The 23951-nt window shown below is 42.9% G+C and overlaps 2 protein-coding genes and 1 non-coding gene across 13 annotated transcripts in view; all 3 read right to left on the bottom strand.

Annotated features, from left to right (window-relative positions):
- POLR3E (RNA polymerase III subunit E) overlaps nt 1–13146 on the bottom strand; it is a 30525-nt gene extending 17379 nt beyond the window's left edge. The window contains exons 1-13 of one of the 7 annotated variants that reach the window (XR_012676106.1): nt 13020–13142; nt 8450–8530; nt 7532–7598; nt 7268–7318; nt 5872–5949; nt 4241–4356; nt 3838–3920; nt 3007–3114; nt 2473–2522; nt 2055–2174; nt 1371–1456; nt 311–355; nt 135–226 (exon numbers count right to left, since the gene is read on the bottom strand). Coding sequence is in view for 6 of the 7 variants with exons in the window: in XM_075165176.1 (XP_075021277.1) it covers nt 135–226; nt 311–355; nt 1371–1456; nt 2055–2174; nt 2473–2522; nt 3007–3114; nt 3838–3920; nt 4241–4356; nt 5872–5949; nt 7268–7318; nt 7532–7598; nt 8450–8478 (925 nt within the window). In the remaining variant the exon portion in view is untranslated. Of the gene's footprint in view, nt 1–134; nt 227–310; nt 356–1370; nt 1457–2054; nt 2175–2472; nt 2523–3006; nt 3115–3837; nt 3921–4240; nt 4357–5871; nt 5950–7267; nt 7319–7531; nt 7599–7856; nt 8428–8449; nt 8531–13019 lie in introns of those variants that run through there. The other 6 variants (XM_075165176.1, XM_075165174.1, XM_075165175.1 and 3 more) reach the window with 6 other exon arrangements.
- An 86-nt stretch (nt 13147–13232) lies between these two features.
- On the bottom strand, nt 13233–13314 carry TRNAL-AAG (transfer RNA leucine (anticodon AAG)). The gene has a single exon. It is a non-coding gene; the product is annotated as a tRNA-Leu (tRNA).
- A 3015-nt stretch (nt 13315–16329) lies between these two features.
- Nucleotides 16330–23951, bottom strand: part of EEF2K (eukaryotic elongation factor 2 kinase) — a 33368-nt gene continuing 25746 nt past the window's right edge. For all 5 annotated transcript variants that reach the window (XM_075165168.1, XM_075165173.1, XM_075165171.1 and 2 more), the window contains 5 exons: nt 23661–23795; nt 22254–22442; nt 21742–21866; nt 20086–20264; nt 16330–19423 (listed from right to left, as the gene is read on the bottom strand). In XM_075165168.1, coding sequence (XP_075021269.1) covers nt 19314–19423; nt 20086–20264; nt 21742–21866; nt 22254–22442; nt 23661–23795 — 738 coding nt within the window. In that variant the 3' untranslated portion in view covers nt 16330–19313. The remainder of the gene's footprint in view (nt 19424–20085; nt 20265–21741; nt 21867–22253; nt 22443–23660; nt 23796–23951) is intronic.

Below are 23951 nucleotides of genomic sequence, written 5' to 3'. Positions count from 1 at the left end.
TCTTCACAGAATCAGAGAGCCAGACAGACTCTCTCTGGTGGGGCGACAGAACAGGTACTACTAGGAACAATACTTTATCTGAGGCAATTAGAAGTCACAAAGTAAAGTGCAAATGTATTACAAAAGCTACAAACCATTCTTCATCAGGATCTTAATCTGATCAGCAAGGGGTAAAGTTCTCAGCTGGGCCATAGAAAGCACATTGCTTGGAGCCATTGGTTTGTCACTGCAGATAAACAAGCAGATTTGCAGCGCATGAAAAAGAGCATCCAGCCAATATGGACTTTGAACATTCTGTACAAACACTTACTTCTCTTCCTCTACGCTTGGAGGCATCAGCATCATTAAATACTCACTAGAAGAAAAGAAAAGACATCCTTAAAATGCTTGGGACTTCCCAGGTTTAAGTACAGTTATTTCTTGCTTAGAGCAATCCTACTTGTGTGAATCTACAAAACAAACATTAGCCTGAAAAGAGAGCTCTCCTCTTTCCTCTCCCATCTTCCTAGTAAAACTATTGACATTCATCTGCCTAAAGAGAAGGTATGAAATAAATGGGAGTCAGAATCCCAGCTCTTCTGTACATAAGAGGTGTCCAAACAGAGGAACTGCAAGAGTAAATACATTAAACACGGGTGCTCTGACACAGCAGTAAGAGGGGTGAAGGCGAAGTCCTACAGACAGAGAGAATCAGGCCAGCAACAAGCAAAAAGTCCTTTCCACCCATGTAATCACCAGTGTCTGTGAGGACAGAATCAAATCCAAAAGACTTCTCAGAACACCTAGCCCTGTTCCACCGAAATGTTAAATGTTAAGAAAAAACACACCCACACCATTAAACAGAGAGAGTCTGTCACTTTCCTATTACTTGGGCCATGGTTGTATCAGATTACAGCGAAGCATTAGTATTGATTGCATCACGAGAAGATTCCTGTAGAGCTGCAGTCACCAAGAAACAAAACCAAACAAGTTTCAAGTAGTTTTCAGGTGTCTCTCACAAATCACAAAAGAAAGTTTTATAAGATTTGCTAACAACGGAAGTTATTGGCTTCAGAGTTTTAATTTATTTTAACCAGAAGGAGCTTTTGTTTTACTTTTCCTTTACAGTATTCTCAGTCCTAGGGTTGTGATAACGTACAAGAGGCTACAATCCCAACTAAAACCAACTAATTTTAATCTTAGAGTACAGGGAAACAAAGAAAGCAACCTGAATAAGTTGAAGGCTAGTTTGTTTCTTGTATTTTTTAAACAATTCCATTTGTATCATGGATAGAATTATCAAAGACTTTTAAAGAATATACCTGCTTATTACTCTGAAAACAATCCCAACAAATTACTGCAATTTCTGTAGGAAACCATCAAACCATTACCTGGGAGATTTAATTAATTCCGTGTTTTCAGCAAGGCCGTGACCTTGACTAAATAAATACTGGCGCTCGTGTTCAGAACGGCTATCCTGCAGATATGGGAAAAAAACAAGAGTCTCTACCACATACTGAAAACATAAAAAATGCCAGAGAGCTGGATTCCTCATTCCAAACTGTGACCACCCTGTCATTACTGCACCATTCAAGCGTTCCACGTCACTAACTGATGTTCTGCTTTCACTTTCTTGAATGATGTTCATGTGATGTGGGAACATTTCTGTTGCTATGACTTCGAAATCTCCTGACAGACATGCATGTGGGTCAGACAAAGAGGATTTCTGACACTCAACTGACTGGGTTCCCCAAGTCTTTCACAAAGTCCAGTTCATAATCCAAGACCTGAGTGATTCTTGTACTCAGACCCCCCTTTATGTTTGTCCAACTCTCAGTTTTAAACCTTTTCCAGCGTGGAGACCCCAAAGCATTATCCAGCAGAGGAATCATAGAATCATAGAAGGCAGGAGGAGATACAGAGCACTGCAGGGTCTGTTCAAACCTACAGACCTACTTTTCTTCATTACCTTTTGATGATTCCCTGATTCCCATGGCCCCAGATTTAAAAACGGTTCTAGCCTTAGCTGAGCCTTCAGGCCCAGGCGGCCTCCTCAGCAGCCAGCACACACCTACCTTCAAGCCATAATAATGCAGATGAACCCAGTGCTCTTCTGCTTGTCTCTTCTGCAGGAACTCATAGGACTGAACACGTCGCTGACGAGCTTGTTCGGTCTCAGGGCGGGAGAATCGTACCTAGAAGATTTGGGCTTCGTTAAATACAGCCCCAAAATCCTTGAAACAAAATACCTGCATTATTTACTTGGTATATAAGTAACAGAAGCTAGGGGCCCTAGCTCAAAGGAATCACCTCTTGCTGTCAGTGCCATCTTTATGCTTGTGCAACAAGTGCAAGTCCATCTTGCTTCCCCCCTCCCAAGCCCAGGGTCACCCGGACTAGCTGAAGTATTCTGTCCTTTTATTTGGGGGTGAATTGTAATGCTTTCTTGTGAACTGTTGCCTGAACTATCATAAAAAGGAAATTTGGACATACAGTAATTTGCTTAACATCATCTTCAGCTTCATCCTGGGATGAATCACCACCTGCCAAAAAACGCAACAGAATAAACACACCACTGCAGCAAAAAAGCCAAAGCCAATCTGTAACTGTTTGGGGGCCCGTGCAGAAAGAAAGCGGTACTAGAAACTACATAACCACGGGTTCAATCCCAGCTTGCCAAACTATGCTACGTATGACAGCACGACACTGCTCCTATGGTGGGAGATACTGCTCCCATGAGCTTTGCAGTGCAACTTTTCAGTGGCAGTGGTGACACACTCCTTACTCCTGCCCTTTGACACTACCCACCACCTCCCGTCCCTCTGCCAATCCCCCACACTGAGCCCACAAAAGCATTTAAGCAGCTACTCTGAAAATACGATCAGCGAAACAATCTGAGAAATGGCCTTATAATCAGTATGTTGTTACAATAAACACCTTCAGAACATAATGACTCTTATCAGTAAAATTATAGAGAGAACTTGTATCTCACCTCCCAAAAGAAAACACAACTCATGCAGCATTTACCTTCATTAGCAGCTTCTCTTTCTCGGTGTTTTGCATCAGCCTTGTCCAAGTAGGTGAAGCTTGGCCTCAGCTGAAGAATTCCATGTAGTGGAGTCAGGTGAAGTTCACCTGAAAAAGAGAATTAACGTTGGCTAAAATTGTTTTTTTTCCACTGCACAAGGACAGTACTTCTCATTATCTCCCTATCTCTGTAAAGGCACAGCTTCAATTTATCATAAATATTTAATACAGTAAAACGTAAAAAGGGATCGAAGTGAAAAATTCATCTAGTGCTCAGGATTTTAAAGGAGTATGAAAGACCAAGACCTGTTTCTGTAACTTTCCTTTTTGTGTTGAAACCAGATCATGTAGAGAGCCACATTCTGGCTCAGATCTGACCTATAGTTCAGGAGACTCATAGTAAAAGCATCATCACTGAAGACAATCTATATATTTCCATCTCAAATGATCCTCAGATCAAAACTCTGTGATGGCATTAGGAGACAAGAGAGGGGCAAAAAGTGTTGACCAGGAAAATGAGACAGATACAATTAGATGAGATAGTAATATAAGTAACAATGATAAATTTATGCTACAAATATGTATTATTTCATGCACTGTTAAGATCCTGGAGGCATCTACAAACCCACACGGTTCTGATATAATATTAACAATTTTGCTAGACCTTCCCATGGACTATGGGGGCATTGAAAAGGAAAAATTTTCCTTTCTTTAAAGACACATCAGTCAATTAAAACCTAGGCTGAAAAAAAAAAAAGAAGAAACAGGTCTTATTTCAACCCTGAAATGAGCATGTTTCACTGATGTGAGGGGTAAGCGAAAGAGACTTGCCTTTTTTATAAACAGCAGCTGCATAGCGGGAAACGTTACTCGCAGCTTGAGAAGAGCAGAAAGTTTGCTTGTCCATCAGCTTCCTGCAGACATATGAATGCTTTGAGATTGTATTCTACAGGCCATGTGGCATACAGATGTCAAAGGTTTGAAATCACCAGTTCTCAAAATGGAGTATCAAGAACTGCAGCAAATACACTCATCTTTCTGTCTGCAATTCAGAATTCACGAAGGACACCAAAAAACGTAAGTTACTTCCAAAAATTCTTGCTACATAACAGTGTCCAAGGCACCCCCCCAGGACTGTACAGCCACTTGTTCTCACCTTTCCCTGAAGTCCTGGTGGACTTACATATATCTACGCTCACCACAAAAAAGAAATGAAGGCAAAGAGGACACCTACGAGGAATAGGTACTTGTTTCATCTGTACACGTGCCATCTACATTGAGAGCAATCTGTTCTCCTTTGCTGCGACAGTAATTAGGATTCAAAGTATCAATGGCCATTTCAAGTTCAACCTAAATAATATGAAAGGAAAGACAGCTAATTACCATGGCAGAACCCCAAACATATCAATTAAAATTCAATCCCTTGCTAACTTGCTAACATTTCCATAGGTTTACAGCAAATTTAAATACATAAGCAGCACCATTCAAATCCATGGGGCAAATCTCATGCATAAAGTTGAGCATATATATGCGTTTTTGTAGGATGGGGATGTTTTAACAATAGGCTAGAGATACATAAACTCCCATGTAAATGAATGGGAGCAGAGAAATGAAAGTTCTTTAGGCAGCCCTGGAAAACACTTTCACTTTGTTGGACACCTTCCACTACATTATCAGTCTGGTTTACTTATCAGTACAGATCAAGTGCACAGGCAATATCCTTCAAGCCTCCCCATCACTGAGGATCCATTCAGAATCTCTCAAGCTTCCTTCTAGTTTGGGTGCCAATTATAAAGTAACTACGTCCTCTTGAGAGGCAAAGGCCTCGATGCTGGTAAGTTTGAGACTAGAGCACTTACCACTGACTTCACAGTTATTCCTGATTTACACTGGTCAAAGTACAGAAACAAGCTCCAAGCTTTTAGTTACAAGGACAACTATTCCCCCCCTCAAACTTTAAACTTCAGACAAACGTTCAAAAATAAGCGTTTTCCTGCACAGCATTTCTCTTTGTATATTATAACAATACAGTATATATTCTTCCTCCAGGTGTGCCAAAGCCCTTATAAATTCATAAATCACAGCTATCACCCATTTTTTCTTCCCCTTTACCTTACTCATAAACTGAACTAGTTACAAATCCCTGGATGAGACAGCAGATTGACAAGTCTGCACAGGGCTTACAAGGCAAATGTTTGCTAATTTTAATAGAAGACTTCCTGAACACAACATGCATCCTAACTCCGAAGTTCACATGAGCACTCTCCTTAACCATTTTCCAGAACAAAATCCTAATATCACAGACATCTATTTCTGCATTTTTTACATAAGGTATTTTAAAATCATAGCCACGGTTTTGGGACACGTTTGCAAGCAAGTGCAATCATTCTGGCCTTGGCTATACTTTCACCAGCTATACAACCCCACTGATTTCAAAAGGACTGCTGATGATTCACAGCCAGGCAAGAGAGAAATTAAGACCCACACGGACAATGAAAGACAGAGCATGCCTCCAAAGCTCACTCTTTTCTGAATATTGTAAAGACCTTTTAAATCAAGCTGTATTAGCACAAGCACCTACAGACTGAATTACATTAGTAACTACATTTTCCTGAGTGACTCTATTTTATATTAAAAGAGTGGCTTTTCCATCATGATTTTAACTCCTCTCTTTATAAACTACTTTTATTCTAAACTCTACTTTACAGACACAATGAAAGACTCCCCCATACCTCCAAGCACAGAGATCTGGTCCTGCAAGTAGCTGCACAGTTATAACAGCTTAATAGCACAATGTGCTTTTCTTAAGTACATTCTGCACAACATAAAACAACTTTTACAGAGTGGACTCAAATGATGACCAACCTTTTGCTGCTTTGGTTTTATCTTCGCTGATAAATGTGTAACATCATCATACGTCATGGAAGCTGGACGAATAGGATACTGGAAAACAAAACCATTTCATAAAACCCTCTTCATTTAAAGATCAAAGAATTTCACAGAAATTAACTCAGTCTTCCCTGTTCCCCTCACACATACATCCACTTGCCAGATGGATACAAGACATCAAGAAAAGAAATTACTTGACTGATTCGTGAGTCATCAGGGGATTTGGGAGTATGACCTAGAAAGCCCGTTCCTTTCCCCTCCATCCTCTGCTTTCGTCGCTACACAACCCCCTTCCTGGCCCTCAAACACCACAATAAACTATAACACAAGAAAATAGTACTACACATTAGTCCAGCAGAAAAAGTAAGTGTTAGAAGCAATTAAAAACCCATCCCTCAGCATTAACTCCCTGGAGAGTTATTACCTAAAAGTAAAATATTTGTGGGTTTACACAAATAGTGTTAGCTTACAGGACATGGCCCACATGTAGCTAGTCAGGACACCAGACCCAGGTTTAGCCACATGGGTCTCTCTTCTGAACCGTTTGGGAATGCCGACAGGACAGTGTGGTATCCAAATGAAATCTTCCAGCCATAGCAGCATCCTGCTCAGAGCTGCCATTTCTCCAGAACACCCACGGGCCCCATCACTAACCAATGCTCACTCCTGACACGGAGCAGCTGTGGGTATCCCAGAGGCAAGGCTGCACGGCCTGGTCCAGTGTGTCCGGCAGTCTCCAGCCATGCTCTGCTGGCACGTGCCATGCAGAGGATCTCTACAGGAGGCAGTGGGCTTGCCAGTGGGCATCACTGGTTTATAATGAACATTTCATCCAACAGCCTCAAAAGACTTCCCATTTTGCAGATGGGAAAAGTGAATCACAAGGATAAAATGATTACAGAAATTCAGTGGCAGAAAGGAAAATAGAGCTCTACCTTCCTAACATACTTCCACCTTCAATCACTAGTTAGTTTTATCTCCACAACATAAGGGGGCTCTTCTGATGACTCGCACTAATTCACGAATACTGATGACATTTTAAATAGGGCCAGTCCTAAAGAAATGTTTGTTTAGTAAAGATGGCAGAAATCAGTGACGACAGAAGATGGCTAAGAGACTGCAGATTTATCCAAACCACGATAAAAAGACATCATCTACTAAAAGCACTCCCTTAGGGTGGTTAAAGAGAGTGTTTTAATGACAAGCCTGTGCCATAAATGATCACTTCTCTCTTGGCAATTATTTAATACTAAATATTTCAACTGACTGAGATCCAAACAGGCTTGTCTATATCCAAGATCTTGGCAGGTTAAAGCAGTAAGGAAAGTTACTGCTCTTTGAATTTATTTTGCATAAAAGTTAACTGAAATACCTGAAACAGATACAACTTCTCCAGTAGACTTCTGGCCAGGAACACGTCAATCTAAAAAGCAAAACAAATAACTTTCATCAGATGTCAGCTATAATTGATGGAGTCTCAGATAAAAGTATAATCCCTAGAGCTCAAATACTGACAATTCTAGCTTTTCATTACAAACTCTAACATAAAACACATCCATGACTCTCTTGTCAAAGGTCTCCTCTCTGCTGATTTTGACATGAAATTCTGCAGTTGGCCTTTTTAAAAAACCCCCACTATGATGAGGCAGCAGACAGTGGCTCTAGCTGTGTTTTTTCTCTCTAAGGAAATTTGGCAAACAAACCTGAAATGAAAGAGGAAAATTTTTTCTGAAGGGCTGAAATGAATCTGTTATCACAATTATAGAAAGAGGAGGAAGTTCTCTCTTTGGCAGTATGACTGAAAGGTAACTTCATTACTAGTACTTTGTCACAAAATCTTTCTAAATCAGACAAGAGACACCCACATCCCAAATCTGATCCAATATTAGCGTTTTGCCACCAGCACTGAAAATCCATAGATGTTTCATGAATATCACATACAAAGCTGCCATTTTAGATACCTTCAGATATACTCCTGACAATTCCCACTCCTTTTCTCATGGCTTTTCTCCTTCTTATGAGCTTGCTCTTCCTTGTACTTCTGGTGTGTAAATTCAGACATAAAGTGAACAGGACACTGTGGCTACTCTTTGGGACATAGCCGTCCTTTAAAGAAGTCCAGAATCAGAAGCAACTGCTTGTTTTAGCAGCAGGCATGAAACATTTTAGCTTCATATTTAACAGATATTAACTCATCAAAGTCATACCAATTTTTTTACAGCTCTTGGAGACATGCAATAGAGTCACTGGAAACACACAGTGGTAGAAGCAAGGTCCCCACCTGCGTTCCTCTTCTGACATGGAAAGATTACAAAGGGTGAAAAACCTGAGCTGAATCTGCCAACATGGACACACTATTTTGGCAAAATAGATACCATGAACCATATACTTGGCCCACACAACGTATTTCCTTGCACAGAGCAAGCCATTGGTTTGAAGACAACCACTGATGTTGATGACAAATTCTTTCAGCAATGTAAGAACACTGGGAACTAGAATAATAATAAAAAAAAAAGCCTCATGTACAATCCCTGCTGCCACAATGCACTTTTACCTCTTGTATAATTGGATCATCTTCTTCATTTGCCATGCTAGGATACAAAAAGCTTTTTCCTGGCTTATTCCTTGGCACAACCTGAAAGAAAACAGAAATGTCATATGAGTCACTACATCTGTGCCACGTACCACATGTAGACTAGAGTATTTGTTCAAGTTAACTTGGTTCCTTTCAGTGGTAATCTGTTTAGTCTGTTTTTTGAAGGAATGTATGTGTTTGCACAAACAGGTCCCTAATACTCCACAATCTTGACCGACTGCCACCAAATTTAAAAGACAAGCAAATGTCTCAAAAGTAGGTAAGTTCTTGTAACTTTTCCAATAGCCAGCAGTTATGTAAGAAAGAGAGCACTAAATCAGTGCTCTACAGAGGGAAAGACAGGCCTTTTGTACTTGCATAAAGTATATCTTTTATACACTGCGTAACTATAACACACAGGCAGCAGCTGGTTTTCCAGCCAGCACATCTACAGTGCACTGGCTGGTCAGTCAGCATGTGTGAGCTCTGAAACTGCCACTGCAGTCGTCACTGTCACTAAGGTCAGTGCCATACAGTTCAATACCTTCCCTTCTCAGAAAAATTCCTTGAAAGCAGATAATGGAGAAAGTTCCCAGTTAAAGTGCTGGGAGAAGAAAAAAGCCTGCGTAAACCCTGCCCTTGTGACCAGCCAGTATTCCCATCTGTGAATGTGCCGACCTTGATTTCATCTACCTGACATGTTGCAGCCTTGTTTCCTGACTACCACCCTTCAGACCGTATTGCCAAATGAGAGCTCCAAAATACGTTCCTTGGCGTCTGCTGGAGTCCTTTGAAATCATCAGAACAACAGATTTTACTTCATAACTACACCAACTCCAAAGAAAATAAGACTCTGATATTAACTGGGGACTGGGTGCTCTAGAACAAAGAGTCATCATGTTCAAGCCAGTGCTGGAGTCAGTGTCATGCCTGGTTCAGACCTTTGAATAAAAAATGATCCCTCAGCTAAAGCAACAATAGTTTTTCCCTGCTGAAATCAAACAAAAGGATTTACAAATTATTTGGGATGCCATTGCAACAATGTTAATTAGTCCAGATCATTTAAGATACCGTTAATCAGCCAGCACTAGTGAAGATAGGCATAAAAAAACAAGACCACCCACAAACTGACCAAGGAAAGTTTTAACACCAAAGATAATCAGGCAAAGAATAAGATCTATGTTCAGGAAGTCTCCCTCACTGTCTTCTACTCCTTGATGCCAGCTTGCTTCTTTGCTGGACCTCCTACGGAGGAAGAGAAAGAGGCAGCATCCAGGATCAGCTGGCAATAGAGAGGTTGTGAGAGAAGGAAGCCAGCACCCATGTTACATCCAAGACGGTGGCATTTTTTTTTCAAATACACAAGCCACCACACAATTTAACCAGCTCAGTATATTTCAACAGACATGCAGGCTTCTCAAAACATCACATTAATATACACACAGTTATCTAAGAAACCTTTCAGAGAGGCTGGATAGGCATTCTGGATGTGAGCGTTATTAACATCACCACATGGGCAAATTTCCATTCAGGCAACACCTCTGGTTTATTTACACTGGTTTTGCCATTTCACCTAGAAATATGATTCCTTGTTTTTCACTTACAGGTTCTCCACTACCAAAAAAGTGCCCCTCCCAGTACTGAACTGGAATTTTCCATTTCTTTATGCATCAGCATACCCCTGGCTCTTCCCACCATATGTCTGTGTTTGAAAATTACCCACTTAATAATATTTCAGATTCATATGTGAAATAATTTTGTAGAAATGCAAAACCTTCACAGCAAAAAGCCAGTATCTTCAGTTACTACAGGCTGGGGCTGTTACTGCCAACTGCAAGTATGTGATATCAGATTGATATCAGAGTGTTTTCTGCAATCAGGCACTCAGTTCTTCCCAAAAATACATGCACCAATATGATGTTTTAAAGAAATGAGATTTGTCAGTTCCAATTTTGCTTTCCCCACTCACGTTCCCTGGGTGGCCTGATACAGCAGGCTCACGTAAAGCCAGCCTGACAGCTCTGCACGAAATGGAACAACTGCAGTTTTCATTCAGGACAGAGCTGATGATGAAGGGTGCCCAAGATGTGCGAGAACATGTGATAACACCCAGAAGGTAGGAGACTTGGGTCCAAACCCTCCTTCCTCGCCCCCCTGAGAGGACTGGGAACCATCCTTCCCTTCTTGACAGCCTGAGTGCCAAGTATGTACTAGCTTGTTCTTTCTCTCCTGAGAAAATTATTCCACTTTCCAGAAGAGAAACGAAGATTCCCTCAGCTAAGGAGAGAAAGAGAAACTTAGTCTGAAGGACCTCGTCTGTGATCCCTTATCTAATGCTGCTTACGCAATTACACACAAAATCTCTTTGTGAATCCAGCTGTCATTACTCAAGGAAAATGTCGTATTACAGATATTACATTTTTTCTTATTCATTTAAGGATAAAGAATGACTACAGTGCCTTTTATTGGAGTATCAGAATGACAGGTCTATAAATAGGAAGCGGTGTGTCCCAGCACAATTTATAATACTCATGCAACTTGAAGGTATCTTCTAAATCAGAATGAAGCTTTCACTGAAGGCATGCAGACACAATTCTATGTCTTCAGTGTATCTATACATATATATATATGGTGGTGTTCATTTCTACATTTGTCATATGTATATATATGACACCACAAGAGTTATAGAATGGAATTAAACACTAGGAGATAGCAAACATGGTCAGCAGAGTTTCAAATTTCCTTTTGGCAGAATTGTTTTCTTTTAAAAGGGACTTTCCTTTAAGGTGCAAATCAATGCAAGTTATTAGTATGAATCATTAAACTTCGGAACAGCTTGTGGGAGAGCAAGAGATATAATTCTTCTCAGTTCTCCTGCAATGTGACCAACGCTAGGACCAATCCTTATTGGAAACCGCTTATTAGCTGCCCGTAACATCATCAATTTTGAACCAATGAAGAAAAATGTTGTGGTTAAAGAACTGTAAAAATCAGTGATGAAGTAACTGAATCCTACCTCTAAGTTTGAGCTTAGAAGGGCATTTGGGTACTAGAGCTATCTTTTTTTATTACCAAAGACTTCAATACACTTGTAAGAAGAATTGCAAATCTGCATGTCATCTGACACACAAAGGTTTTTAGCCAGGCTTGCAAAAAATGCTCCAGCATTTCACCTAAATTTGCCAACACTGAAACTTGAAATATTCTTCATATATAATTATGCAGTGCAGGAAAGGCCAGGAACTCCTGCCACATCAGTGCCTTAAAGTAGAGATAATGAACCAGCGAAGTGGGAAAAGTGCCATCTCCTGAATCACTGCCATAATTTTCTCTGGCACCTGGACTTTTTATGTAGGGGGTCTCTCAGTCCAGCCCTAGCAGCGATCCTCTAGGTCAGGGTGGCTCATGGCATACAGTAAAATGGAAGCTGCAAAAAAAGCTGACGCACCTTCCGAACATTTATGATAATTACAATTTTAACCCAATTGTTTGCTTAATTTTCTCCTTGCTTTGCTCATCTGCAAGGAGCTTTGCACAGTCATCTTCTGGTAGTGAACCCGAAGAGGGCTCCTCTGCACCAGGACCTCTCTTTGGAGGTGATGTCACTGAAGCACATCTTCAGGATTTAAGACATTATGCGTTAAGCACGAACCTTTCTTTAAAACCTCAACATTTATGTAGCAAAGTGCTAGGCCTGTTCTGCCAGGTGCAGGGATTAAGCTGCTCGCTGGTGTGTGATAACTCTCACAGGGGCAGTCCGGACCGTGGCAGGTCGCGGTGCCAAGCCTCATTTTCCACGCAGGCACCGCGCCACCTCGCAGAAGCTCAGCCGCGGGCCCTGCGCACCCCACCGCGCCCCGCTGACAACGGCTTCTTCATTTCTGGCAACTTGCGAGCCTACTTTGTCCTGACACAGCAGAAGTGTCAGGAGGGGGAGCGAGGGAAGGGGGACCTGACGAGGAGGCCACGGCCAACCACCCAAACCCGCACGTAATGCGGGGATGAAGCAAACCCACGCCGGGGCAGGAGGGACCGGGCGCCTCGTCCCCCGGCGGGGCAGGGCTGTGCTACAGTCCCTTCAGAGCCGATGCTCAGGCAGGAGCGGCCGGCTGCAATTCTTGGAGTGTGAGCTGCGCCCTTCTAGGGCGGGAGGCGCAGAACTGCCGGCCCTGGGGGGGAAGGGCCCTGAGCCGGCCGGTACCGCCGCTTTACAGCCCCGGGAGGACCGGCCAGCACCCCCCGGCCCGCCGGTGAGGGGAGCCGGGGGGCCGCGGCCTGTGACCGGACCCCCGCCCGCTCTCTTCAAGGACCCCGCCACGGCGGCCCCGACCCGCGTCAGTTCCTGTCAGGACGCGCCCGGACGACTACGGCCCTGCGCCGCCGGTACTCGCCGCGGTGTCAAGTCCTCAGAGAGTCTCGTCTCCACCGCCCTCCCCGGACAGGCAAAGCCCACCTCAGCCAGGCCGCGCTCCTCCCTCCCCGCCGCCCGCAGGACGCCCGCCGCCTGCGCGGCCCCGGAAAGAGCAAATGCGGCGCCGCAACCGCCTACCTGGCGGAGGGCCGGCGCGGTCAGCGGGGCCGCCGGCTCCCCGGTGGCGGTGCGCGGCGCGGCGGGCAGCGTTCAGGCAGCGGCCATGTTGGCGTCACTCCGGCACGTGGGGACGCGGCCCTCCTCCTACCCACAATGCTCTCCCGGGCGGCTGGCGGCGCGGCCGCCAGGGGGCGCTGCAGCGGCGCCGGCCCGCAGCAGGAAAAAATCTGCTGGCAGCGGTGGGATTCGAACCCACGCCCCCGAAGAGACTGGAGCCTTAATCCAGCGCCTTAGACCGCTCGGCCACGCTACCGCCGTGGTACCGCTTCTTTCACGGCCGGGTTTACCCCAGACCAGCCCCCGCCCCTTCCCCTTTCCTCTTTCCCCCTTCCTTTTCCTTTTCCTTCAGCACCCCCCCATCGCCAAGCCCCGGTCCCCGCAACCGCTCTCACTGCACACCCCTTCCACCTTAAAAATAAAATACTGTGGGGTTTTTTAATCCCTGTCTCCAAGCAGGTGCAATTGCAGCGGTGCAATGCGGGCAGGGGCGCACAGGGAAGGAGCAGCGCCCTGCGCGTCCCCACGCCGCGGGGGACCGGGGCGGGACATCGCGGCAGAGGGACCGAGCTCTCCACGCCGCTCCCGCTGCCACGTGGATGCCACGCCACAGCACACTCGCCTTCGCGGAAGGTGGGGGCACCGCTTGTGCACCCCCTCTGCAAGCCAAAAGAAAAAATCTAAAACCTATGCATTTTAATTTTCTGCTGCAAAGCTACAACTCACTGAATTTGCGAAGTGAAAAGCCAGCAGACTTTATGGTTGGGAGGTTGTGTTTTTGCTTGCAGCACAGGGACCAGTGTGGCAGTCTGTAGTAGCAGCAGTAATCAGTACAACTCCCGTGAAAAGGGATAGTAGCACACCTTAGCTGCCTGGTGCTTCATGAAGGCGCCCTTGGGAGTCTCTGTCCCCATTTTGCCTGAAATTCTGGTAAGTTTTCTTGGGGAATTAATGTTATTCTCATCCCTTAATTAGAGCTGAACAGTTGTGTTCGAGAAAAATTCCAGCTTCTCTAGGGTAAGGCCACAAAGTCTTAATGCAGCTTGATTTAATTCTGTAGTTGTGGCAGTCCACTTAAACAGGATAGAGAAAATAAACCTGCGGGAGCCCTGCTGACAGCCTCAGTTCACCCACCTCCCCTGGCCCCTCCCGCAGCCTGCCTGTCCCTGCAGCACCCTGCGGTGCCAGCTCTCTGCCCGGGGAGCTGCTGGACACGATTCTGCCAAGAGGCCGCAGCTTTGCAGAGTCTTGCTAAAAATTTCATTCACTGCCTACAAGTACTGAGGAATAACAGCACACACGTGTAAGCGTGAATGGGATCCTTCTGCTTCACCACAGTTTCACACCCTCAGTTCAGTGCCTTCTCAGAAGGATGCCGGGTTTTTTGAGAACAGAGGGAGCGACGCTCCTCCTACAGCCCTGGCTGTGCAGAAAAGCAGGAGAGGTTCAGGGAGGAGAGAAGGTGGGCAGACCGGAATTGGCTTCACACAGCAAATCGCCTGTAATCTGTTCAGGCAGAAAAGTTTAGGGAAAGAGTCTGATTTAGCAGTCTCCGAGCACTCATCCATGCAGCAGTGGAGACGGGGCACCGTCCACAGCACTGCACATTCGGTGTGTGCAGGGGGGAAGATACGATGTGTGAGAGGCTGCATGGAGCACATCTTACAAGTGGTTTTCTCATTGCAAGGGCTGCTCAGCACGAGAGGTCCTTTTACGCAGGCAGTGAGAGGTACCAACACCCTCCCAGAGAAGTGCTTTTCTGCCCTGCTGTGGGTGAGCTCAGCCTCTGCCCCTGGAACGTTTGTTGCCTGGCCACAGAGACCTGAACACTGAAGGAAGCCCATTATCTAAGATTATTCACATAAGCTATGTGCGACACTTACAGGGGTAAGAGCACAGGTCACCCTTCAGGGCTGGCAGTTGGGTCACCAGGTTTCTCATTTTACCAGTGTGAGGTAAGATAGTGATTTCGGGACTTTTTCCAAATGAAAAGAATGAACTTACAAGACATAACCAAGCTACCAGCCTCATTATATTGCTTTCCTGGCAGAGGAGTTAGCCAGAGAAGAGCAAGGACCCAACACTTGTATCAACTATGTCCAGACTAAGGACCAGGCCTGATGGTTACAAACCCATGAGCTGTCCCCACAAAGTGTTCAGGTCCCCAGCAGTGGGAGGCACATGAGAGATGCCCGTGAACTTAAACCTGAAGACAGCCTGACTCACCACCAGAAGCACTGTCCCTGAATCCAACCTGAGGTTCAAGCGAAATCCTCCCTTTTAAAATTCAGATGAGAAGTCCTGGTTTGGCCCACCTGAACTACACCTGCGTCTGTCAGCAGTCATTCTACTCTCAGAAGTGAAATTATACCTGTGGGGAAGAGAGTGAGATTCAAATCAGTCCCTCAGACCAGTAATTAAGAAACAGGCAATATTCTTATTTACACTTTGTAAGTGTTGGCTGTCTCCATGCTTTCTGATGGATGCTATCCCCACTTCCTTTGTTACACTTGCCAAACACTCCAGCTCTCAGTGACAGCAGCTATAGCTAAAAAAAGACTTGCAGTGCCAAACTTCTCCATTTTTCATCTTCACGACACTATGGTGGAGTGAAGAGGCCCTGCTGGGGCCTTTTTGTTAGGAGATTCTGCTATTTCAAAGTGCCTTTGCTAGAGAACAATTTCATTTTGTTTAAACTATACAGGTATAATAAATTATACCTGTCTAAATAAAGCAATAAAAAAGCAACAGCAAGAGCTCCATTTTTAAAAGGGCTAGTATCAGTTTATCCTTGAACAGAAAGGGGAGTAAATCATACTGAAGATGACAGCGTATCATTAGACATTGTAGCCATTACAAAAAACTCCCATCTTAAATCATAGAGGCTAAGTGTGTCTATTCTTTTCTCAGGACTAAGCAAAGACCGAAGGCATAAGGATGCCTCTGTAGCAGTCCTGCAAATAAGCACTTCAGTCCTTACATCCTACCCCACATTAGTTACAGACATTGCATGTGTAATTGAATGCAAATAAAACAGCACATCAACCATTTAGTTTTCTTGAGGAAAACAGATTTTGTTGGTACACATCAAGTTATTTCCTCCTAGTTACTTCTGACTGTTGAACGTGAATGAAATCAGGGATGGAATAATGAAAAACAACACAGACGATTTCTGGAAGCTTGCAATAATAGGATTGAACTTCGGCAAATTATAAAGAAAAAACCAAATGCAACCCCTCACATGCAATGACTAAAACTCTACTGAGAAAAGTGACAAAAAGAACAACTTTATTGACCAGCTGGAATGAAACCAGACAAAGCAACTGAGAGGACTAAGAGATGCAGGCAATCAGTATTTGCATGTCTCACATACAAAGGCTTCCATCTCACTGTCCTTACCCAAGCAATATTCCCACTGACATCAGGAAACACTGAACCCAGGTAAGTTCTGGCAGGCTGAGACTCAGATTTATTTTCACATTTTTAAAAAATACAGATTTTTATTTATTCATTGTGAATAGATTAAAAATACAGCATATAGCAATATCATTCCAAAAGTCTGTCAAATATATAGTTTTTCTCTTCAAAAGAATGTCATAGAACAAATTGTGCATATTTCTGTAAACAATTTCCATTTTCAAATTATTGACAGTCCTATTTATCGTATAGCTGAATAATATGATACCACTTTAGGACAGAAACTAAGTAAGTAGTATTTGCAAACAAAGAATTAATCATAATAATTTTTTCACTGAGCTGTGTGCACATTTACATACCAGATCTACAGAGGACTGCCAGCAACTTTAGCAACTACTGAATTTAGCAAATTAAACTACACCAAAAAGTGTCAATAATTACACTCTACATTCTTTACGCACACATTTTGGATGAGTACATTCGATCTCCTCTCCTCCCTACATGGTTGTTGGTGGTGTTACACATGCTTCCAAGGAAAATCTCAAAGACTTGGCATCAACACCTTACCAGGAAAACAAATCCTTTTGTCTGAATTTGTTGTAGTGCCTACCCTGTATCGGTTCTGCACAAAACCCTGACTATTCAGCTGTCTTCGGAGGTGAATGGCCCATTCACCTTTCATTGAGAGCTGGTATTTCAATGCTATGAACTGAAAGAGCAAAAAGGCCACATCCAAAACACGCTTTAGGTACCTGAAGAAGAACTTTGGATAGGCACTTAAAAACATCCATCTGACTTGTGATCCTACAAACTCTGGTTCTATTTCAGCATATTAGGTCCAAAAAATATTAGGTCCAAAAATTTGGTTATTTTCGTACCTATCTTGATATCTACCTAAGCCCAACTGAAATCTAGAAATCAGATATTCCTCCATTGATGGGTGAAAAACTTCACCTTCACTCTCAAAACAAAACAAAAAACAAAATAAATGGGCCATGAGCACTACTTTCCCACACCCCTGCGTTACACAGCAAGAAGTGGCCATGTGTTGCAAGGCTACTCACGGCTACAACTGCCTGGTGGTTACAGCACCCACCCAGAAGTATGGCATCCAAGGATAACTTTTCCTTCTCTCCTAGAAGAGTCAGATCTTCCCATCTGACTTCCTTAACCACCAGGATATCACCTCTTTCAGACAGCAGCAGTTGTTACTAACACCATGCTTGGATACTGTTTAAACAATAATTCAAGATCCACTTGCCAGAAAAAGAGTAAACGGGGAGCACGACTTTGGAGCCTAGTGATAGGCTTCCTTTCACACCAGAAAGGAAGAACTGATTTCTGTTCCTTGAATGGTTTCTACGTTTTACAAGAGATTAATATTACTTGGCTATGCATGCAAGAAGTCCCAATGAAATCAGCTGCATCATCTAGCAGCCTGCTTAGTTTAAAGCATGCTTTTAAAAGCTTGGCTAAAGTGAGGCTGGTGAGCATTACTGGTGGTCATTCAGCACTTCACAGGGGCTGCCCCTTATTCATATCAATTTACACCCTCAGGAGACTGTAAGACCAAGAAGACAAAAGTTTCCATCTTAATCTCCTGCAAAATGACTGTTAACCATGACCAAGAAATAGGAACAGTTTCTGTACTATCTGTATAGATGGCACAGCAGCTTCGGAATATAATACTGGATTTGGAAGAAACTTATCTCTATGCAATGATAATTCAACCACCACCATGTATTTGTCCTCCCCCTATTATGCAAACAGGACACAGAAATTCAAGTGTTTGGGGATAATATTGTTTTCTCTTTTTAACCAGCAATTTTCTCTAACTGGCATTTGAAACCATTCGCAGATAAAACACTATTTTAAAAGCTATTTAAACCAGAGTTGTTTTCTATACATAGAAATAGGTGAATCAACATCCTCTAACCTTCTCCAACATCCCTCTGGAAATGGTGGAAAGTATATTCTCATTTTAAGTGAGATGATCTAGCTTCACTGAGAACTGAGATGTCACTGTAAAAATAACTTCAAATTACCCATATATTACAGATCTTGCTACTGTACATCATTGGACAAATATCATATAAGGTCAGTAAAATTTTATACAACTAGGTTATTATATGGTGCAAAATGTGAAAATGAGAGAGGTAGCTGGATGCCTCACATCAGTGAGCTTTCTGATGGTAAAATATGCAGTGTTGGTAATGAATAAAACATATTCCACCCTGAATATCCTCACTGCCAATCTGAAGCATCTTCCCCGCCCCTCCCCAAACTGTAAGGATTCTATCTGGAATTCGTTTGAGAAGAATATCAGAAGTGCCCAATGACACCAGCATAACAGAATGGGACTACTTATTAAAATGAGTAGCTGCATGCTTAAATTGAAAATTTACATTCACATGCAAATTTCGTAAGATACACCAAAAATGATGAAGAAATGCTGAGAATTTAGGAAAATGTTTTTCTGTATGTGGGGAGAAGAATAAAAAAGTAAACACACTGATCATTTGCTGTGTAAAAAACAGGACATGTGAAACTTTAACAAACATCAGCTTCATTTTTCGTCAAAAATACTAGGCCCCTCAGTTCTAACAGTTAAAAAAATACAAAAGGTCAAGTGTGTCTGTATTACAGCTTTAAAACACTAGTAGTACGCTATGGCACCCTACATACCACTTACATTTGGATTTCTCCCCTCAAGAAGAAATTAGAAAACTAGAATACAAAAAAAGAAACTGGTAACGCCACATAAAAATATATCTTTTTAGCTGCAAATGCAGCAAGTCTATAATAAAATTTATATACAAGAACTGCTTAATTGCAGTGTTATTCTTCCATCATCGCCCAAGCCTCTTCCGCTTTTTGGTAGTACTGATTTGCCAGTCTGCCTTTCATGGCTTCCATTGCTGCTTCTGCTGCTTCTGTGTACAGCTCACCTAGAGGAGGAAACAGCATCAGTTATGTTGACAGGGTAAAGAAAAAACATCTCTTTATCATGAAGCAATGATAGGACAAAAAGAGAAATTGAGGTCAAACTACAGGGCTGGAAGTATGGGTGTATTTTAATAGTGTCAGCAGAGTTACATCAGCTGGGAATCTGGCTTTTGCTCTTCAAGTTGTAAGTTATATGACTGGCTGCTGATGGCTCTTCAATGTATTTGGAAGGATTGGAAATATGACCGGCCTGTGGGATCCCCCAAGACGACTCTAAGACTTAGATGCTTGACATGTAGATTGCACAACAACTGAGACAATGTCGTGTAGGGCCTGGGAGTCATGGGTGTAACTCAAAGTACGAGCAGCAACCTGCAGTGCAGGGGCCTCACAGGGAGTGAAGGTTGCTTGCTCGTAACTCAGCGTGTCACAGGATTGGACCTGGCACTGCCCACGACCCCTGTCATCGGCAAGATCTCTTACTTCACTGTTTCCAGCCTTGTATCACCCAGCACCATCACCGCTTCATCCACAAATCCGAGGGTACTGACCCTCTGTGTGTTTTATAACAGCTGAAGCAGGAAATGTATTTTTGGGGTACACGTTGGGGGAAAAGGGAAGGAAAAGCAGGATTACTGATTAGAGAAACAAAATGAGGCCTCACCTGATCTCTGTGGATCCTTATTCAGGTGAAACCCTCCCGTCATTAACATCTCTGCTTCCCTGGCCAGGAGCAGATACCGGGGCTCATCCTGAGTGCCATCGTATTCACCTCCCTCATCATAGTCAGTCATGTTCAGCGCAGCATTGTACCAGTACAGCGCCTCCTTCCAATCCTGTACTCTGAAGTTAAAAATAATTTTTGAAGATGGTTACCTTAGGAAACAAATGTACTTTGCATTGGAGATTCAGAATTCAATATTGCACTAGCTTCTCAGACCCGGATGCTCTCCAAGAAAGCAAATGTTCTCATGGAGGCTCACTAACTCTGCACTGCAGCATCAGGTCGCTATACCAAAATGAGGCTGGCGTCGCTTTATGCAGTAATTACAGAGAAGAAAGTATCAGACTGAAGTGTCTTGCTGAACTCCGGAGTCTGATTTCATTACTAGCTGTATGGTTTTGGTCTGGCATTTATATTTTTGAAGATAACTGATTTGGAAACAATCTGAAGTTGCAAAGAGTCTTGTTTCATAAATATTTTAAACCCAGCAATTTTCATATTGAGAATGCTCAGTGCACTTCAATGAGAAGTTTTAACGTTATTTTAAATTTCACCATTGCCAAGAGTTTCACTTTTGTGCAAAACAGAAAACTCATGTAAATAACAAAGACATGCTACAATACAAAAGCAGAAAAATCACTATCATCGTTATATTTGGTACTTAAGGAAATTAGTATTTGTCCACTTTAAAAAACTCATCTAAAATGCTAAAAAAAAAAAATCAAAACAATATACTGTGTGGCCTTTTGGCAAATCACAATGTAGTTCCTAGTCACAATGCTGCTCCTATCCCTCCGATCAAGACAGGAGTGCTGGCCAAATTAAAAGACACTTACTGAGGTAAAGGCATTTTTAAAATTCTTAAAACTTAAAATCATCCTTAATTAAAAGTAACATCCTCAGCATTAAGACTATGTTCCTGTGAAATTTCCATTCCTTCTTTTATTATGAGGAGCAGTGAAAGACTACAACTGTGACAAATGCTTCATTCATCTGTCTGCATCTCATCTATAGTCAATTTATGACTTCACCTATTTCTCCTATTCTACAGCTTCTTTCACAGTTTTATTAGAAAAACCACCCCGCCTTTTAAAAAACCTGTGCTTTTAAAAAAATCACTAAGGAGGAGACATGGCAGTTGTAAATACTTTTCACTTATTTTTAGGGTACTACATCTCCAGAAGACCTCTTGTGCTCCATTTTTTCCCACTGATCCCAGGATTTTCAAGTATGCAACTCCCAGTGAAGTCAAGGGGAGTTTTATCACCAACTTCGGAGCAAAAAAACCTTGGCTATCATAGGGCAACCTCAGTATGAGGGCTAAACTCAAACATGCACTGGATCCAACACACATGCAGATGTCCAACAGCAAAAATTATCTCCGATTTTCTTTCTGTGTTGATATATCATGGCCTAAAACCTTATTTTATTCACACCTGGGTAAGTTTGAAGTAACTCCAAAACACTACTTCATAGCATTACTTATGACATAACAGCTGTTTATGTGAGTGAAAAACATAGAGCAAGTGCTTCTCCCCCTGCCCCCCCAGCTCAGTGGAGTACCACCAAGTTAAGTTACTCAGTCATGCACAATACCTGTCTGAACCGAGATTTACACCTGTATCATACGCTCTTGCTACCAGAATCATGGAAGGCCGGTCTCCAGCTTCTGCTGCTCTCAGCAAGTAATCAAATCCTTTATTTCTGTTCTCCTTTGTGTCCTAGTAAAACAAACAAAACCTTTAAAATGCATGTTTAAGTAAAACCATCCCTTCCTTCCTCTACTAAATGCAGTTTCTCCAAGTCAGTAAGTGTTTAGTATATCTGAGAAACAGGCCCAGCCACAAGAAACTAAGCAGCTGAATAGTAAAGATCACCTCAAAAACTTCCCAAAGGTATGCAGAAATTTGCTGGCAAAACCAGGAACAGGCAGCATTTTTTGCTGCTTTCTCCAAGTCCTTAATTACAAAGAAACCTATTTTCTCTGAAGAGGCTACAGAACACCCAACTATGGTTATTGTTTGTCTCCATTTCCTGCTATTCTTATGTTATTTTTACAATGGACCACAATCCTGCATTTTGGCACTGTTTTTGATCTTTCTGTTTACCTCCAGAGTGACCTCAGAAAGAATGTGATGTGGCAGCTGAGAGCACATGAGTCCTAACCCAACGATGGCTTCCAGCTCCCCACAGTCCGCAGCGTGCTCCAGGTGAAACAGGGCTGACTCCTGATCCCATTCCTTGTCTTTCTCACAGAAACGCCCAGCTTCATGATAGCGAACCATGGCCAAATGAACCTAGAACACAGTTGTACAGGAAAGAGACACAAGTATTAAGTATAGATCTGATTCTTCAAAAGCCTTGTGCCCATAGTTTACTTAGGAACAAAAATACATCTCTGAGGTGACTACTTACTTAAAGCTAATTGTGTACCTCTGTGCCTGAGCAGAGGACTAGTTTGATAACACACAGACTTGGAGCCTACTTGTGCCTGAACAAATTAAACAGGCAAAAAGTGATGATTATACGCAGTGCAGCTGCCTCTCCAGTTCTGTAAGCTTAGACACATACAGCTTTATAAACTTGACTACTAATTCAGAGTAGCTGCCACAACATCTTCCCACAGCGGTGTGCCCTAAGCAGTATCGCAGCAGGTTGCCACACCAGAGCACCAGGTCTTAGGGGCATGTCCCAGCATATCTGCCAGGGCCTTGGAGACCTTTAGGAGGGAGTTGTAGCTAAAGGCACCCAGCCTGCAACTGCCTAACACGCCAGCCAGCAGCGCCAACAGCAGTGACCATGGGTCACAGACTTCTGTGTACAGCAAGGACCCTCACAGGAAAGGAATTAACCTAAAGCATAGAAAATCAAGAAGGTTATCCAGGGTAAAATCCTCATACCACTGAAGCGTTTATTGTCACTGGGGGCCGGATTTAATTCCGAACATGTAATGGGGTTTTAAGGGGTTTTTTTCCTCCCCTCCCCAAGGGAAAGGCAGGTTTCTTCTCAAATCAAAAGGTTTGAGAACATCTGAGGCTCTCAGGATGTTCAGAAAGGTCTACACCATGTGTTTTGAGTGTGGGCTTAAGCCCATACATAAACCCAAACTTAATTCACACTTGCATTGTCTGGGATAGTCTGGAGTAAAAAGAGTTGGTCCATGCTATCATTTTTCAAGAGCCCAACCTTGCCTATTTGCAAGGCACATGGGTCAGGCACACCGTTATCTATCCCACTGTATCTTCTCTGCGTGATGCCTCTGGAAAGGCAGACGAACCAACAGCAGGGTCCTTCCTAAAGGAGCCCAGATGTTGCAAGTCCAAAAGCAGATGGAATTCACGGGTTCCTGAGCTTAGGTGTCCCTTACAAAATATGATTAGGTGACAGAAAGCTATAGATATGTTATTTATTTTCACCTGCACAAATAACTCATGCAGGGCAACACCTCTATGTAAGTAAGAAATATAAATGTTTCTTTCCAGTTGGAAAGAACAGGATTACTAGACCCATCCTACCTTCCCAAGGACTGACTTCCCAATTTTCTTTTCAAGTTCTAGTGCACTGAGCCTCTGAATTTCTTGGGCAACACAGGACGGTCTGTGGATGTGGACTCTGGAAGAGTTGTAGAGATTCCATTTCTCCACACTGATCTGAAACAGGGAATATACTATTATTTCCATCCAAAATTAAAATTTCCATACTATTCATATGGGTTACCATCTAGAAATCAAAGCCACCGTTAATATTATTACTTATTAGTAAATGCTGTAATTTAAGACATGGCTTTCAAAAGTCATGTTAGTAGC

Source organism: Calonectris borealis, chromosome 16 (genome assembly GCF_964195595.1).
Source record: "Calonectris borealis chromosome 16, bCalBor7.hap1.2, whole genome shotgun sequence".
In the NCBI taxonomy this organism is placed as follows: domain Eukaryota; kingdom Metazoa; phylum Chordata; class Aves; order Procellariiformes; family Procellariidae; genus Calonectris; species Calonectris borealis.
The sequence above is the reverse complement of the archived record's forward strand: the minus strand, read 5'-3'. Positions and strand labels throughout refer to the sequence as shown.